General features: G+C 49.9%; 1 protein-coding gene and 1 non-coding gene across 2 annotated transcripts in view; one reads left to right on the forward strand and one right to left on the reverse strand.

Moving 5' to 3' along the window:
- The window catches only part of LOC149362880 (zinc finger FYVE domain-containing protein 21-like), a 35,654-nt gene that overhangs the window by 8,181 nt on the left and 8,500 nt on the right, over positions 1–18,973 (reverse strand). Inside the window, exon 5 of the mRNA XM_089573309.1 lies at positions 12,141–12,322. Coding sequence (XP_089429435.1) covers positions 12,141–12,322 — 182 coding nt within the window. The remainder of the gene's footprint in view (positions 1–12,140; positions 12,323–18,973) is intronic.
- On the forward strand, positions 16,891–17,013 carry LOC149362881 (U5 spliceosomal RNA). The gene has a single exon (XR_016289284.1). It is a non-coding gene; the product is annotated as a U5 spliceosomal RNA (small nuclear RNA).

Genomic DNA, 18,973 nt, shown 5'->3' on the forward strand with positions numbered 1-18,973 from the left:
CACGCGGAAGCCTGCGTGTGCGCCCTCGGAAATGTCGCCACACACAGGTGCCGCCTGGAAATGAAGGCCTGATTACCTCAGCGCCACGCACGCCAGGTGGCATAGCGAACACAGGAGAGACTCGTTATGAGTAGGAAGTTGTTCGCCTCGTCGACAAGCGCCACTCGGTTTGAAAAGCCTCCAACATCTTCCGCAATGCCGGCATCATCGCAGACCGCGCACAACGCGACTCGAAGGCTGTCTCTGTCATTTAGAACACGAAGAATAAATCTGACAGCGAAAGCTGTTAGTGCTGCCCTCGAGACATCCCTGTGGTACGGAGTCACGCTCGATTCACAGCTCAGCCACCCCACCTTCCACCCCCCCCCCCCCCCACACACACACACACACGCGCACACGCACACGCACGGACGCACGCACGCACGCACGCGCATATCACTTTTGAAGAATCCTTGCCGTAGAGCTCTCCGTGATGCAGATGACCCTTTGTATTGAACGAAATTATAAAACATCACCCTGACTTGGCTCAGTGCAATGGACACGATATCAAGTGGCATCGCGAATCCAGGACCCAGGAGGCCACGTCTCAACGCGTGCAGAGAACTCGAGGCGATAAGATATTAACGAGTAAAACAACATTAGCCTATACCAAAAAAGTTTCGGGACATAGGCCACATTTGGTGCGGAAATTCTGCGAAAGGAGCTGAATTTACGCTCGAATGATTACTTGATATATACTTTTACTGTAATGAATGCCTTCACTCCAAGCCGAGGCTTCACACGCGCGTCAGAATTTCTCTGGAGGGCGCAGGCGGGCAAAGGTGGGTGGCGGTGAGTAGGTGGAAAAGGTTTTCCGCAGCAGAATGCTAACAACTTTAGCCCACCTAGACAGGGCAATCTGATCATCGCTACAGCCCACAGTCCTCCGCCCACCCTCTCTCCCCACGAGCTGGCAAGCGCGGACCGCTTCGAAAGCACCGCACATGCGCAACGTGTTGACTCAACCAAGTCACACGCTCAAAAATAATTGCCCGTTTTTGTTTTTGCCGCATATGCGTACCACGCGCAGGTTGCACCGCCAGTATTAGCAAACAGCAGACAAACAGCGCTCGTGATCGGCTCGTCACAGCTGCAGGTGCGCGACTTGCTAAGAGGTCAACCTTGGACGGACCGTGTCCATGGGTCTTTTATTGTACTGTATACTACAAACTGGGGTTGTGGGACAGTTGCACATTTTCGAACCATTTTAAATTGAAAACCTTCCTAATCCATTCGCTTAAGGAATCAGACGGCGCATGTTCGAAATTATTCCAAAATAACCGAATATGTTCTCCTCGAGTGTTCGAATATAGCTTCCAAATAAGTGGCGCCAAATTCTAATTCGGCGCGCCGCAGATTTATCGGGCGACTGTTTCAAAGACAGGGCCACTCCGACGGCGCACAGCACGCTGCAGCAGTGCGAGCCACTCCTGCGACAGCGTTGCTAGTAATGTTCACAGACTGCCTCAACGACTGACGCAATGCGGCAGTGTTCGGACAGGTTCAGCAAAACCTGCCTCGGTGCCCGATCTGGAAGACCACGGATCATCGCTCTCGCCCCTCTCATCTACCGAGATGTGGAGCTAGCTTATTTGCTGTCATTAGCAGTAGGAAATGGCAGTTTTACTATGCGTATACGACACGGCTATTAGAGATAATATACTGAATTCGTGCGCATCTGGAGTTAGTGGAGACCAATGCTGGATCTTGTGGCAGTTATAAGCTAGCACTTCGTAAGACAGCGCCGCCGATATTCGTCTAGAACGAATATTCGCGCAAGCAGAGAACATCCGCACGAATATTCGGTCCGCATTCGATTTGGCTCATTGCCTCCTCCTGATCGATTCGGTTTTTAGCCACACTATTCGTATTCAATTCGGCCTTTACCTAAATTACTGGTACTCGTCTCGGTAGCAAAGCTACACTGTTCGTATTTGCGATTCGCTTTTGAAAAAGTACCGTTTGCATATTACGCCCCCCGTTATAGACCGAACGACTGAGTGAATCATCGCGTCCGGCCCTGGCGAACGAGTTTACGCAACAGTGAGCTTAAAATGCACCGTCCGCTGCGCAGCTACAGCACTGAAACAAAAAAATAGAGTCGCCCGTGAAATTCGTACGCGCAGATACGACGCGCGGGAAACAAAAAAAAAAAAAAAGCCGCAAGAGAGGGTTGGCAGCGAGGAAGGACAGCTGCCGCGGGGGATAAACACATCACGCGTGACGGCCGTCATATACACTACGCGCCTGGACACGAAACCCGGAAAAACAACTGCGCCATGGGTGGACGCGTGGATGGTAGTAAACACGACGGTGCGGCCGGTAAACACGCTGCAAACAACGTACACTCCTCCTCACGTGCTCGGCAGAGCGCATTGTGTTCTTCCCCACCTCTGTTTCGGCCGGTACTTGGATTCGCCGCCTGCATAAGGGAGGCCGAAAAAGAAGGTGCCGGAGATTTCAAGAGACAATGCTGCGTGTTTTCCCTACTGAACCCCCCCGTCTTTTGCATTGTGTTCATAGAACGCAACTAGTTCGCACACCGAGTAGTGCACTATAAACTGCCCAATTTTCGCGAAGACCCAACTTTCGCGTTTTTCGCGAATCACATGGGCGACTTCGCGAAGGATGGGTCTCACGAATTATTCGGGCGAAAGGGGCGCTAAAGGATCCGTCACCTCTGTTTCCCAAAATCTTCCGGTATTGCGGCGTTAAGGCTCACATGCAAGCGAGTGAGCGAACTGAGCGAATCAGTGACGCGTCATGGCGAAAAAATTGCAATTTGTTGGAACCTCGCTGCTCTGGTCACTCGAGCCGCCGCCCGGCCGCGACAGCTCGAAACACGTTTTTTAGCCGAAAGCCTTTGATGGCTCATACTGTGGCCCGTTAACAAAGCGTGTCACACGCGTTTAACTCGGGAACTGAAAAAGACGGAAGAAAACCAATGGTTTCTTCTGATAGAGGAGGAAAATTGAACCTAGAAGCCAAGTTTGATGACTGTAGAGTAATTAGTTCATTAATTATAAGCTAAAATGTCGAAGTTGCGTCGAAATAGCGCGGACGTCGATATAGCCACGGGAACTGTGTGACGTCACATCCACCGAAAGTCGTCACAGCATAGTGAAAATTGCCGCAGAATGGTCGGAAAAACGTCGGATTTGTGTCAAATTAGATGGAAATATGTGTAATTAAGAACACTTAAGATCCATGAAAGATGCATAATTTGGGTATCGATATAGCCACGGGAACGGTGTGACGTCACATCCATCGGAAGTCGTCACGGCACAAGGTCCTCGCAATTTTTTGCACCGCGGCGGCAGAAATCTCGAGCGTTTTCGCTTGCACACGCGAAACGAGCTGCTTTATCCGAATTCGCGAAATGTTCAGCTCGCGGAAAATAAGTGGTTTGCAGTATGCCGCGTTTCTCCCACTGATTCCAGCGTGCCTGAACGGAGGCGCCAAGCGAATAACGGCGCAGTAACCAAAGGCGCAGACAAAGGAACGAAAGGGGGGGGGGGGGGGGGAGGAAACGCGTCTCGTTACGAACAAGTAAGGAGACGCGTATCTCTCCTTCTCCCCTCGCATCGTGTCTCGCTTTGTGCCAGCGGCTTTATAGGTCCGAGATATACTACATCAACCGACCACGAGCGCAGAAGCAAGCAGACTCGTTACGCACGGAGTCCCCCCCCCCCCCCCTTTCTTTTCCTCCTTTCCTTCTCGGCGAGTAGACACGCTTTCCGACACGGCGCCGCCGGGGCTGAGTCATCCGCCTTTTTGCGCGCGCTGCCCGACCAGCTGCCCGCCACGTCCCGGGAAATACCAAGACACAAAGGCACGAGTAAGAGCAACGACGCCAGACAGCTCACGGGTTTCTCGCAATAATAACGATTACTGAGCACTACTCGGACCGGGCAGACACGAAGCAATGAAAGGCGTCGCATACAAATGGAACAAAACGTCATAACTGCACGATACGCTTTTACTTCGAATGTAGTACTGGGGCTCCCCCCCCACCCTCTCCACCACCCCCTTCTTTCAATTGAAATCTGACGTCTGACCGAGTGAAGAACGCGTTTCATCCGCACGATACGCTTTTACTGCGAATGCAGTGCTGGAGCTCCCCACCCCCTTCTTTCAATCGAAATCTGACGTCTGTCAGAGTGAAGCCTTTAGCCCAAGCGAGAAGCAACCAATTTACAGCTATACCCTACAGATTAAGAACCACCCCCCAGCCACCTCCCCAACCCACCCTAGCTGACCACCTCTTCCACCACCACCATCTATCTACCTCCGCCCACCTTCACGTTAGAGTAAAATTCTGTCACGTTTGTGAAGCCTCGGCTAGGAGTAAAATCATTCGTTGCAATGAAAGCAACAAGTTGCAATGAAAGCATTAGTCTGCGTTAACAGCCCTTGGCATGACTATTGTGGTTAAAGATTGCGTTTGAGCATGCGTGGCCAGGTGTATAAGTATGCGTTCCCAAGAAGAAATAAACAGCTGCTAGTGGCTTGTGCGTGTCTCTGCGTCTTTTCTTCGTGGTTCGTCCCGTGTTTGCGCAACCTACACCTTCACAACATCATGTACCAACTATAGGCCCAACCGAAGTTTTATTGAAAGCATCAAACTCATCACCGAGGAAGAATCCGACTGCTTTAGCTGAATTGGCGCATCGGATGTCTAATCGTCTTGTATTTTTTTTTATGCAGAGAATACTTCCATTACATAGTGCCTACCCGCTCCTCAAGATCAGAAATTAGGAAGTTATTACTCATTAGCATTAGCCCAAACGTAGCCATTCGGCTGCGAAGGAATGCTACAGTTTTCACAAAAACTTCGCAGTTGACGAAAATTTGTCCTGGTCCGGGGGAGCGAACCCGTGACTGTCCAGGGAAGGGGGGGGGGGGGGGTTGCTCTAACAGCTGAGCTAACCAGGACGAGCAGCCGTAGCCGCATGGCTGCGTTCCCGGGGATTCCGCATTAAAGAGTAATTACTCCCTTATTTCAAATGTATACTTCACGCTGGGAGATATTCCCCTCAGGACCTACGGGAGCAAGTGAAGCACACAGGGCGGGCACATTCCGAGAACGAACAACATGAAGGCGGGATTTTTAGGCGATCGCATATTACGACACGCAATGCTTCTCTCGGAGTGTAAGCACACCCCATTTGCAGCTATCGGCGTGAATACAGCCCCGACCAGCGGGCCTGCCACGCGCCTCAGTCAGCTTGAACTGTTCAGCGGGACGACAAAAAGAGCGGACTACTGGAAACTAGGCCGTGGCTCCTCTCGAGCCATCCGGTGTCTACCAGGCAGACAACGGGCGAGGATGCAAAGGATAAAGCGAAACACTCTGACATCACACTTCAGCGCAGGAGCATCCCGTTCGACCACCTCTACAAGGGCGCAGCATGGCTCCGTGGGGCTGCGTCTGCGACCCTCTCTCGGCCGGCGTCTCGGGTTAGCGACGTCGGCGAAGCCGCACTGCGTCCGCAGCGAAAACTGCTGCGTCATTCACCCGCTGACCGCCGATGAGAGTAGTCGGGGAGTTATGCGGTGCGCAGTACGGTCACCTGGTCCGGGCGGGTTTCCGCGAAAGGTGGGAACTCTCGCGGGATGCGTGTGTCCCGAAGTTATTTTGTTTCTTTTTTTTTTTCTCTCACAACGCAATGGGAATATCACGAAACTAGCTCACACGCAGGTCGAGCACGGCGTCGGGGCGCGCAACGTCATGGCCCCGTGCACGCGTACTCGGCGGGTTTTAAACCGGCTGCCGTATCGCAGCGGCGCGCGAACGGGAAGCGCGAACATGCAGATAACGGGGCCTCCGAGACAGCGGCGCGCCCCGCCACAATCTCGGAGGCTCTGTTCGCGTGCTCACGTACTGCGCAATGCCGCAGCAGCGCAAAGCCGATTTTGTTGCAGCGAAACCAACCCACCCTTATCGGATATCGGGAGGGTCTTAGATATAGGGTCAACCAATCGCTCGTTGGCGTGCTGGCGCGACTCGCTACGAGCACGTACAGTCTTTGTCAAAAGTAACCAGGCTGCATGGTTTGCTTCTAGCTCGTACAGTGGAGCCCTTGCAGCTTCCCTGGAGCTGAAATGGTCGTTAAAGGTAAGGACGGGGGGTCTTCTTACCTTCCAACAACTTTTGGTCTTTAGGAAAGTCACAAGGGCTCCACTACAGAAGCTAGAAGCAAACCATGCAGCCTGGTTACTTTTGACAAAGACTGTACGTGACGATGATAGCAGTGATGATAAAAATGGTAGTAATAACATTAATATTACGAAGGGGAAATGAGAATCGTGAAAGTGAAAGCCTCTCCATAAAGGGCAACTGCTGCTGAGTCAAGACCACGCGTGCGCGGGGGCGCGCCCGCCCACCCCTTCCAGCACGGGTCCTCCTCCTAGTCCGCAACTGAGTCAGCCCAAGTCACGCGGCACGCGGCAGCCGGCGCGGTGCCACTTGCGTGTTTACGCAACGGCCGACACGCAAGCGCCCACAATGGGGGACCAAGCTCGAGAACGAGCCGCGGGCGATAAGACGCGTCGCGAGCGAGCTGCACGAGGCGATCGAGGGAGGGTAGACGAGCGAAGAGGGAGACCGATTTAACAATGGATGCGGAAACAGAAACCGGCCGACACGCGCGCCATGCGCGTCTCCAAAGCGTCTCGACGCTTTGGTCTCTCCCGATGTATGCCACACAGGTGTGAAACCACGCGCTCTTTTGCGACTGCTGCGGGCACGTGAGGAAAGCGCGCTGACAATTCTTTTTACACGCTTGTCGAACCGGCGGACGACAGCCAGCCCTGCGAACAATGCCAGCCTCCGGAAGCTGCTTGGCTGCCGAGTGGCCGCGATAATTTGAGCGGAAAAAGAGTTTCGGCAGCGTTGCGAAAAAGTTTTCCGGCAACTGCGATCTTCAGCTATATGCATACTTCGCAACGTCGTTCGGCTAAACCCGTTTCCTAGATTGCGTAACCGACACGTGGTGGTACAGTAGGAGACGGAAAGAGAACTCTCGCGGAACGTTCGAACGCCAGCTTCCACACATGCGCGCGTGTTCTAAGAGAATAAGCAGAGGAGCACTAAAATCCAGGTACGCTGCCTGGGATACAGACGCGCTGAAAAGCCCCCTCCAGACAAGACGGTCTTTGGTGGGCGACGCCCCGTTTCACATGCGAACGAAAACGCTCGCGATTTCAGCCGCCACGGCGTTCAAAACCTCTTTCGGGCTCACAGAGCGACGAGGTACCAACTATAATTGGAAATATTCAGCAACGTCGCGCGCTCATTTCGCTCAGTCGCTTCCATGTGAAACAGCCTTTAGGCTATTCCTACACCGCGGTGCGCCAATAAGCTTGGATCGCGACCCGCTGAAAACTGTTTCAGTGACTTCACTACTGCAACTCCCCGCAACGCTACAAAGGTGACTAGCTTTAGTGTCCCTTTTGGGAGTTTTAAAGATACTATGGTGAAACGGGTCACTGCATTGCAGTATTTTATAAATTGTCTATGCTGTATTTACCTGTTCCGCCTCGCGCCATCAGTTAGCTAGGAATAGACGATATGCGTAGAGTCACTGGAAAAATTTCAGAGTACCGCATTTCTTTTCCCCGCGCCGCCGACGCGGTCATTGGCCCAACCGCACCACGTGGTCTTGGGATGCCATATACCTTCCAAGCGCCGGTCGGGCCGGCTAAGAAGAGCACAGGTTCCCCGCGTTTCTCGTGTTGCAAATGTCGCTCCCGTGTTCGATACTGAAGAAATCATGCCTGGCTGCTGCGCCTCCGGATGCAGCAACCGAACCGAGTCCGGAAAGACTTTTTTCTCGATTCCGACCGAGAAAAATGACCGAGAGCGTCGTTCTGCGTGGTTGCACAGAATCGGCCGGGAGAACTTCAAGCCTTCAAAAAACACCCGCTTGTGCGAGGTAAGTGCATCTTGCTTGTGCTTTTTGGTGCTGTTTTAGAAGGTATTTAAGCGCAGTGCACGCGGTGTTAGCGATAGGATGCTAAGAAAATAGGAGTTCACAGCAAGACCGTCGCGCATGTCGCGCAGGGATCGTTCGCGGCTTGCTCCCTTGACGCGGGTACACGTGCACGCGCTTATTGCTCAACACACGCGGCTATTCCGTGCTTGTGGCACGCGAAGGCACATTTGTAGCCTGAGGATTCCGCGTCCTAACGTGCCCCAAGCACTTTCCGTGCCTCGAGTCATTCGACCCATGTGGCACTTGTTTTTCGCGGATCATGACGATCGCAGTCAATAAAAGCATGGTCGGGCATGTCTTACGTTCACATAACGACCGCTTTCTGTTCAGTTGTGTTGGGACTGGTAAAAAAAATAGAAATGGGTCAAATATTAGCAATCCTTGAAGTTGTGTGTTTGCGGCGACATGCGCGTTTACATCCCAAATGAGCTATTTTAAGTGTCACTGCGTAAACTTAGAAACTTTTGTAACGTATTCTTTTTCTTCGCCTCTTTATTTGGGTGTTTCAGCTTATTATTACCGCTATCTTCCATGTTTTTCTTGTTCCACATATTTGAAACAGGGCTTCACTCGGAAAACCCCTGGGAGCCTCCTTGGGCAGCCCAGCATTCGGGTTGTCTAGCATCACTCTTCTAACTGTACAACAAACATTTGCAGGACCACTTTTGTGCTGAAGACTTCGAGAAGCCTAGAGTGGATGGGAAGAAGAAGCTAATGTCAAGTAGTTTCGTCCTGCTTGAACGAGACGGCGGTCCCATGGCGGTCCACGATGCTCACTGCCCAAAAGCGTGGCGAAATGCGTGGAGTGGCGAAAAGCGTGGCGTGGAGTGGCGAAATGTTTCCTTCGTAGCTTGCTCCGCGGAAGGGGAAAGAAGGCGTGCACAAGCTCCCGATAGCAGCGCTAAGATGCTTCTCACAATCCTAGCACACTTCCTGCAGTAAACGCAACCGCGGAGCAAAACAACCGCCGGCTGCCTTACTTCGCGCAAAATAACAATATTTTTTTCTCTTCTGAGTAACCATTCTCTCCGAGCACGAAGTATTTGCGCTTCAGTGAACACTCAACCCGATATGTCACCGAATATCAAGCTCTTCCAACACGGCGGCCTTCCTGCGACGCAGTTGGCTTGGAAGGTAAATGGAAGTGGCCGCTCAGTGTTGCCAGTCAAATTCCGACCTTTGCGGTACTCTGAAATTTTTTCCAGTGACTCTAGATATGCGAAATGCGCAGCGCCATCTCTCGGCGCTCCGAGAACTAAGTGCTCCATGTTGGTACGGTACGGAAAACGAAACCGCTGCCCAGCGTTGGGTTAAAACGGCTGCGCTTCGTTTGAAAAGTAAAATGCCGATGCAGTGTTGCGCTACTCTCTCCACTGTGAAAAGACACTACGATGCGTGCCAGAACTAGGTGCGTTCCAGCTTTTCTATTTTTTTTTTACTCCGTCCCAACGTTTTAGTAACACAAAACGGCATGCGAGGTATCATGTGTCAGCACGCGGATCAGTGCGCAGCTTTCGCTTTCTGCGCACTGAGATTTTTGACAAATCTCTCGAGGTGATTTGCGTTTAAATTAAGAGAAGGACCACAGCCTTTGTTGTCTCTGATCAAAATTAGAAGACGATTTCGTGCATTTATCAACTCCCCGGTCGGGCGTGAATATATATAGACGCATACTTGAACAACGTAATAGAGAAGGTAATTTTTTTGAGCGGGCCAATCGCTCGTGCCGTGGCGAAATAAGTTCACTCGAAGAACCATATGCCGATTACTGCTTAGTTTGCTACGTGTTCAGTTAAGTTTTTCCCGCGTTCAATTCTGGACCATACTCTCTGGACCATACGCATATGTTATGCGCGTTAAGGAGTCTTTGTGAAGCAATACACCCTACGTATAAAAACTGAGGTGCGAATGCTTTATTTCTTGAGGATTCCTATACCTTCGATATCTGCGGCGACGAAAATCTAAAAAAAAAGAAGCGAATAATATAGCTACTTTATTATGAAGGAGGGACGCATTTCTAAGCTAGAAAGTACGTGCAACAGTGTTCTGAAAACGCTTCAGGCCATCAGATTTTATTATCGTTGTGGCAAGCTCCAACAGCTTGCTTCGCAACAAAGCCATTTGTCCAAGTTTGGGAGTAAGCTAATTAAGTTTCGGAAGCAACCGAACATGCTAATTTCGCCCCTGCACACACAGCTTGACCAGCGTATCGAGTCCGTGCATGCACCTACAGCTGTAGCATCTTTCTCTAATCAAGCCACCGCGGTGGCTCAGTGCTTATCTCAAAAAAAAAAAAAAAAAAAAGCTGCGTCTTTGCTTACAATATTTTGAATTATATGTGCATGCCTACTTTCCTCTTGTTAATGTCGACTGACTGCGTCTTAAGCAGGACGCGGTTTCAACGAATTGTGGCGAAAATAAACCGACGCCGGGCTCTGAAACGGTGACGTTGAAACGGTGACGTCGGTGACGGTTCGACTTTCCAACCCACTTTCGAGTGCCGATTATTGCGATCATCAGCGCCAGACTTCAAGCGAAGCTGAAGACGCGGTAGGAGTAAGCTGGCGCTTATTGAAAGCACCTACATTTAGTCAAAGATCAGCTGTGAAAACAACGCAGCAGCTGAAGCTTGCCTGTTGAAATTCCACTCGCAAGAAGTACGCATAGTAAACGATGCACCAGCTCGACGAGCTCTACCGCGCCAAGATGGAAACCGGAAGTTGTGGGCGCGGTGTTGCCAGACCGCCAAGCAATTTCGCATATCGTCTATTGCGCGGACCTCAGTTTTAACGACTGCATGGGCCACCTAGCTTAACCGCGGTCCACTGCAGAGAACAGCGGCTGTTTTTTTTTTTGTTTTTGCAGCGAAAGCTGTAGAACCTCGTTATAACGAAGTTGAAGAGACCCGGCGATTACTTTGTTATAGCCGCAGCTCAGTTATAGCCCGTGCTGACAAAACGTCCAAGGGGTATCGTCATTCCTTCGATATATCCATCATTTCGCTACAAACCGTTTCCTTATAACGAGCTTCGACCGTGCGTGCGACGTTGGTTAGTTGGTTTCCTGAGAAAACCAAAGGCGTACAGTAGCTTTCTCACTTCTCCGTGGACACTTTAACCGCGCCATCAGGGAAGGGATCAAGGATGGAGTGAAAGAAGTGTGTTTTGGGGCCGCAATGCACATAAGCAACTTAAGCTATCATACGCCAAACACGTGTTCAGGAAACAAAAAACGACTGCAGTGCTGACTGTCCCACTTGGGACAAAGGGTGAACGTATGCCGCGTATTTTTACGTACGCAGCTAGCACGAAGACGACCTGCAGGTCGCCAATGCAGCGTCAGCAGAGAACGACCGCGCTCAGGGGACGGTTCTTTTCGTCACTGCCGGTGCTCGGGAGGCCGCCACCAAAGCTCCGGAAAGCCTCTGTGCACCGAGCTGACGCCGTTCCAGAGGCATGAGAAACCCGGCCTTCGCTAGTGAGCGGCCTTCCCATGCCATGTATATTGGTGTGGGCTTGGCTCTGCAATAGCTGTATTCCCTCTTCTTAATGATCAGAGTGGATTCTTGCTAATCATGTGCGGACTAAATCTCCGTCCCTTTTTTAAATCCATTTTTTTTCCCTTATGGCATGGTCCAGGTGTCCACCCACTGAGAGAGTGCATCTGCCCCTTTACTTTTCTGTTATAATGTATGACGCCCATTCTCCGCGGCGTCGACACATGGGGGACGCTAGTGCCTTGAACTGTGGAAGTGTGGCGGCCTACCACGGCCAACATTCGAGGACAGCATTAGACACCTTTAGCACACCGTGTACCGTGTTACTGTTGCCGGTACCGGAGTAGCGGGAGCCTGCGCGCAGCCAATGCGCATGCGCAAATCTCTGACGTCGCCAGATGGCGCCACATACCCGGCTGCTACGCGCGCCTGCAGCATTGGGACCAATCAGCGCGTTCACACCGGTGGTGGGCGGGCTCCCGGTACTCCGGTAGCGGTGACGGTAACATGGTACACGGTATGCTAAAGGTGTCTATTAACGCCTACTGCTGTTAAACAGTAACGACCTGGGCGGCGGACGGAGGCTGCCCAGCAGCACACGTAAGTACCTTGTTGAGGGCGACAATCCAGAGGGCGCCCTGGGCGGCAGCCTCGGGCACTGGGGAGAGGCCCATGTGCAGAAGCGTCTGCGGAGACTCCGCCTCCTGCTGGTCGCCGTCCCCGCCCTGTTGGGTCCGGTAGCCCAGCATGACGCCGCTCAGGCCGCCGTCGCTCGCCGAGGCTGCCCGCGCTGCGGAGAACATGGACGAAGCACAACTTACTACTTCCCCTTTCACGCGGCCAGCGGGGTCGCTCAAAAGCCGCCTGCCGAAATAGTAACCCGTAAAAAACAAGGAATAACACGGTCGTGTCTAATGTGCGGTGCCCACCGATGTATGTCGGCGACAATGGAGCAGCAACAGCGCAGTGACGCGGTTGTATAAACACCCAAAAACAGTAAGTTCACCATCAAAAACCGCGAAGTTCCCTCGGGAGGGAACGGCGCCGAGAAAACAGGTCGACAGGGCAAAAGACAGCGAACATGCATGCATACATGCGCTAGAGTGTGGCGTGCGTTTCTTCTTAGCCGGTGTAAGGAAAAATTGAAAAGGGCGAGCAGCATGTTAAAGACAACCGAACCGCAACGATAGCACAGATCATCTGCATGGCAGCGTGTTAGTGGAAGGTTAGTAATGCACACACTCCCTACAGCGACACCGGCAGTTCTTTCAATGCGAGCGTGCGTGCGTGCGTGCGCGCGCGCGCGCGCGCGGCGGAGGGGGTGGGGGGTGGTATGAGCTTATTTGAGCTCGGATTCCGGAGCAGCAGTTAGAAGCGGCGAAAAAAAAAATGTGAGAGGTGATCTCAAAAGTCATCTCGAAAGGACGACTTGGGGCATCGAAAAGTCATGCACTGGCGAAGCCACTGTACGCGATGTATGAGCGCTGCCCGACTGCCCCAGAATATTATTACGGGGGTCAGCTCAGCAGCAGGCACGACAGGCCACAGACCCAAGCACTAGCTGCAGCGTCCTCGTCGTCGTCCACAGCACATCGAAAGAACACCGTCCTCTTCGCCTAGCGACTGGGTGCCGAACAATATGTTCACGACGACGAAGAGGCCGGCCTGCCACTATAGTTGCCGTGAAGATTTTAACCATGATTAGTTTGTTATATCGTGCCCTCCGTGCAGTTTACATATCCGTTGACAATTAGGACCCCAGCGAGAAACAAAGTGTGACCGCCCTTGAAGACTTGGGAAGAGCGTCGTGATACGTTCTCCTTTGACGAAGCCGACGCGCTTAACTAAATTCTGTAGAAACAATCGTCGATTTCATTGCACTTCGTATTTCTGACGGTAAAATGAGAAGTCCACTTATACTACGAACCTCGGATACAACGAACGCAATGCGTGCGAGCGTAAGGTTCGTGATAAGTGGGCTCGACTGCATACTGATTTCATGGAAATGCCCCCCCCCCCCCCCCCCCACACACACACAAGTGGCTTTAAAAATAACAATAATGAGGCCAATAAATACTGGCGCTGTAGAAAAAAGAAAAACCCAAGGTCTATTGGGATTTCTAAGGCAATACGTTCATGCATAAAAAAAGACAAAAAACAAAAAAAATGCGCTGCCCACTGGAAAAAAAAATTTGCCATGGCAACAAGATACGACAGAAACGTACACAGCACGAAGCGACACACCTTTTTATGATGGACCATGTCAGGCCTTGTCAGGAGGCATGCTTGGTCTACCTCCTTTAGCCTCACCTCGAGGGCATATTGTATATAATATGGCCAAATAAACCTACTACCTACTACCTAAATGTGACTCTCTTCCTTGGTAACTGCAACGCTCCACGATTCTTTTCCCTCTGATACAGGGCATGGGATAAGAACTGGATGTTGGATACGGTCACACAAGTGCGGCTTCGACGTGAAGCGGATACGAAAACGCAGACTGCCGGCTCTCCTAGCTAAACATAACACAAATAAAAAAAAAACCTGTCTTAAAGCTAATCTTGTGTTTTGGAGAGTCGTGTGGCCTAGCTATAAGTCGGATACAATTTAAGTCTGCAGTGAAGCTCCACCCACATTCAGCATCCGTGCACAGAGTTCCTCCACGACGAAAAAGTAGTCGGCTGGTTAAACGAGTCTTGTTACCTAAACAAGGAGCTTATCACAAGAAAAAAAAAAATATGAACTTTAGAATTTTGATACGTGGATTGTTTTATATTTATTTATTCATGCTGCCAGCTTATGCCAAGACAGGAGTTGCGAATGTTGAACAATATAAAACAATATATAAAGCATATATATATATGAAACACAATATAGTCAAACATTAAAAAATTGATTTCGTGTACAGTTGCGATTCGAATACAAGACGCCGCGGACCCCGGCCCAGTGTTAGCAACTGCTGTTTTTATAACTTGTATCGTATACTATAGTCATGCAGTATATGTTTCGTCCCGCAAAATAGGTTAAAAGTTAAGACTATCAGAAAGCATCAATATAAAAGTTGCACATCACCCTGAAAAACAGCCGGCTAGAGCGTTTGCTACGAAGTATCGTTCACGTAGATCTTTTTTTAATCGGTCCTAAAAGAAATCGCGCGGAATACAAAAAAGCTATTACTTGACAACGGCGCTACTTGCACGAGTGGCCCAAGGTAGTGGTGGTTACAGGTTTATTGCTACAAAATGGAAGGGGCGAGTCCCAAGGCGAGCTCTCGGGAAACAAATTTCGCATTGGCACAGGACTCGGGATATGCCACTGTAGAAGTCTGGGCGAGTTGGTGGTGGTGGCAATTAACTTTAAAAACATGCGAAAGGACCCGGACTCAGGAAATAGACGACAGACATCCCAGAAGCCGGGGATGCTAGAACAAATTAAGAGTGCCCGTCTCCGTAAGGGCTATTAGAACCGCGTTCGCTCCATAAAAGAAGGTGTACTACACCTGACTCGCAGAGTCGTTCGCACCACGTTCTGCCCCATGAGCTACGGGGAGAAGGTTCTCCACGACGACACACGAACGCCTCATTCATTACACGCGTCATTTTCCATCAGACGTGCCCCAGTTGCCAAGCGGGGTTCCCTCCCGTAGTGTACTGAGGATATAGCACCAAGTGGCACAGAAAGACGTGAACACAGACGGACGAAGCGAGTGTCCGTCTGTGTTCACGTCTTTCTGTGCCACTTAGCGCGATTTCCTCAGTATGATATACCAACTAGCCCCCCTCTTGCCCTGTGGACGAAGTATATGCAACCGTCCTTTAAATCCTTGCCTCCGACACTTTACTGCATCCCTTCATGACATGGTCCAGGTGTACGCCCACTGCGGGACAGCAACCGCGCATTCTCTTTCCAATCATTACTACTGTTGCTACTATATAACCGCCGACGAGTCAGCAGAGCTGCTGGTGCCCATCCAGCGCCCAGTGCAAACGCTAAAGCCCTGTTGGAGACGTATTAATGTTCGCCTCGCTGAGCATGCCCATTCTGTCAGCAGCAAAGAAAATAGAAATGTACCATTTCATGGAATGGAAAATGTTTGGGGAAGTTCAGAGCAAAGGCAGTGTCCGCTGGCGACCTGTTGCAGATCGAACAGGTCATTTCGAACCGGTCGGTCTGCCCTAATTTACCGCGACATGCACGCTCTTCTGATTTTTCACTCCCAAAAACGACGACCACGCAGTTGAGGTGGCGTCCCGATCAATGACTCAAGAATGTGGGAAGAATCGGGACGCCACAGAGAACAGACGACGACGACTGGAGCGGCGGAACTTGTTAGAAGTTGGCGTTTTCGGTTTAAGTAAAAAAAAAAAAAAAACGATAAAAGTACGCCGATTTTTAGTTTCTGAAACTCGGTTCTAACCGAAGAACGTCAGTGTAGCCAGGCCAGGGGCGTGATGAGATGGCGGTATCGTTGGATAAGCCACGCAATTGTTTGTGACACTTTTCCACTTATTTTAGACACCTCTGCAGACCGGGCAGTTCCGCAAAACAGCGGTTCACATTCACATCAGACAATCATGCAATGTAAGTACTATGCAGCAAGAGGGGAATAAACTGCTTTCGTCAACAAAGCGGACAGTCTACCCTGCGCACATTTTCTTAAGCTGTGAAACGATAAACTAAAACACCGACTCGCCCGGATACGCGCTTAAGGAACAGAAATTACCTAATAAATAAATCTACGACACGCACAACGCTTGAAAGTTGAAAGGCGAATGAAGTTCGGTTGCTGAGTGCGCGCGTCCTAGCCGCTTTTCTACTCAAGTGCGTTTCAACGCTTTAGCCATAGTCCTTCAATGCTTTAGCTAAACCTTCAGGCATACGATTTCATGCTCCCACTGAAAGTACGAAGCTGCCGAATAGTGAATTTTTCGTTTCGAAGTCAAACAATCGCCTTTGTTGTTGCCGTTGATCAACATGTTCAGCACAGACTCATGCACGCCGAACAACGTTCAATCTTGCTGGCGCCATCCCTCGGCGACAGAACCAATATAGGCGCGTTCTCGCTCCGGCGCGCTACACCAGAGGGCGCGACCATCGCTTCCCTCAGGGGCGTCTACGTACAGAAACTTATCCGATGGTATCAGAACGCATTTAAAAAGCACTGAAAGCTACAGCGAGAACTAGGAGGTAGTTTGAATAAGAGGACTATAGTTCGAAACCTCTGCTGTCTAGTAGCAGCATACAAAAGTATGCGGGTTGAGTCCTTAAGCAGAGGTTTTGAGCCGAGTGTACGTCCCCACTTGCCCCAGTAAGCGTGCCGGCTAAGATGGGGCGGCGTGCCGTACCGCTCCTTCAACATCGCTCAGGTCTCTCCTCAAATCCACGTACTAATCTTTCGCCTTTTACTAAAGATTACCGTGGGGAGGGACACTCCAATGAGCCTATAGGCCAATTTTTGTGAGGCCTTACCCGTTTGGGTGAGGCCTAATCTTGAAATCGAAAGAAAGAATCGATCACACTACAGCGCAAAACATTCACCACATCTAATCACACCCTTCCAATTTCGCATTGCGCTTTATGCTATGGCAGCTATGTTCAGACAAAAACGAATTTTTCTTTCATCGAGGAAAGGAAATTGCACGATACCTGGCTCACACCTGACCCCCGCCATAAAGGCCTTCAAGGGTTAAAGAAAATTGAAAGCAACAAAAACTCGCATTTATCGGTGGACATTTAACCGTCGGACGCGCAGCATGGCCGGCTTGAGCCTTCACATAAGTCTATCGCATGCACGTGCACAATATGCTCCGTTTCTATACCGAAACAAACATTAATCGACCATAGTAATTAACTTTACGTGCCACATCTGTGCACAACATGCTTTCAACCTGCCAAGTACAGATGTTTTTTTTTTTCTTTTTTTTTCCCCTCTGTTTCAAACTATGATGCCGTGCAAAAGGTGCATGCTTCAAAGATCACGAAGGAAAGAGCAGCATGTGAGCTAACAAGGATCGAGCCTTTGCTGCACACGAAATTCCACCAAGCAAGGATATATGTGTTTACAGTTTGTGCGATGCCCAACTCCGCACTTTAAGCGGGCAAATATAAGTGCACAAATCACAATATTTACACCTGCAACCATCTTTGCACTGTCTGCCACAAATCCTGTCCTGATCCTACCCCTGGTGTAGCTCCACTCGTGGTGCATTTTAACCACTGCATTATGTATTCTTCTCGTAATTTAAAAACAAAATAATAATGCAAAGTAAACGAGAGAGTACACAGATAAAAAAATACTAAGAGTAAGCACAAATTACGTACAGGGTATAAGAATACCCCAAAAGACTGAGATCTGAGCATAAATTTTGTATTGCGCATCACTGCTTTGAGACAGATGCACCGAATATATATATTTTTTTTGCTCTCTTTTTGCCCCACCTTGGCTAACGAGCATACGTGTTTTAGTAACAATACTCCTGCATATATAAGGAAAGATGTTTCCTAAAGAAATTGTACACAGTGTGCACATGTGAAAGAATATGCAAGAACTTAGATAGGTTGCTAGGCTCTAGTACTAACCTACCAGAAAGTCTTCTTTAGTTCCATTTACAAGATGTTGAGTAGCATACACATTTGGCAGACGAGGTTTCAAAGACATCGTAAACAAACTAGTTGTGCATAGAAATGTGAAATTAATGCAACAGATTCTTTAACAGTTCTTGAGTCTTAATTCTACAGGCCTGGAATCTCATGACCATGTCTGTCCCAGCTGTTCTAGTGAATTACTTATTCCCATTTCTATTTTTATTTGTTGAACGTAGACTTAAGGCTTACAGCTAATGCGGTGATATACATGCAAGCCAGAACTGACCACCACACACTGACTGGTCTCTCATGCTTATAGTGGTTACACCCTCCTCCAGGACCCAAACAAACATGAGGTCCCACAGGCTTTTCTGCATCAATAAAAACTGCATAGCATTCGATGATGATCAGTAATTTTTATGGGACAACGGCAGCCTTGTCCAAAGAGCACCATGGCACATGGTCAACTCAAGATGGGGTCAAAAGTGCATTTCCCAAGCATTTCGCCCCAGATAAACCAAGCACCAGGCTAGGGGAAAGCTTGCACTCACTATCACGACAGTAGGTAACCTATGGCACTGAGGATCGAACCACGCATTTCCCACATGCGAGAGAAATGCATAACTTCACATTAAAAAGGGGGTGTGTCATGTAAGCTTTCTTAATAACGCATAGAAATTAGTAAAACAAATATCAAAATGTAATTTGGGCACTGAAAAATCTAATCTGGCATTACCACATTGCCTTACAAAACAGACTAAAGCAACAGTTATCAGTCATCTAACATAGTGGAGTGATGAGCGAAAATGTGGGGTGCTTCATTCTGAGTGCATGCCCCTGCTAATTTGCTCCTGGG

Source organism: Amblyomma mixtum, chromosome 2 (genome assembly GCF_055824585.1).
Source record: "Amblyomma mixtum isolate Tamu chromosome 2, ASM5582458v1, whole genome shotgun sequence".
Classification (NCBI taxonomy): domain Eukaryota; kingdom Metazoa; phylum Arthropoda; class Arachnida; order Ixodida; family Ixodidae; genus Amblyomma; species Amblyomma mixtum.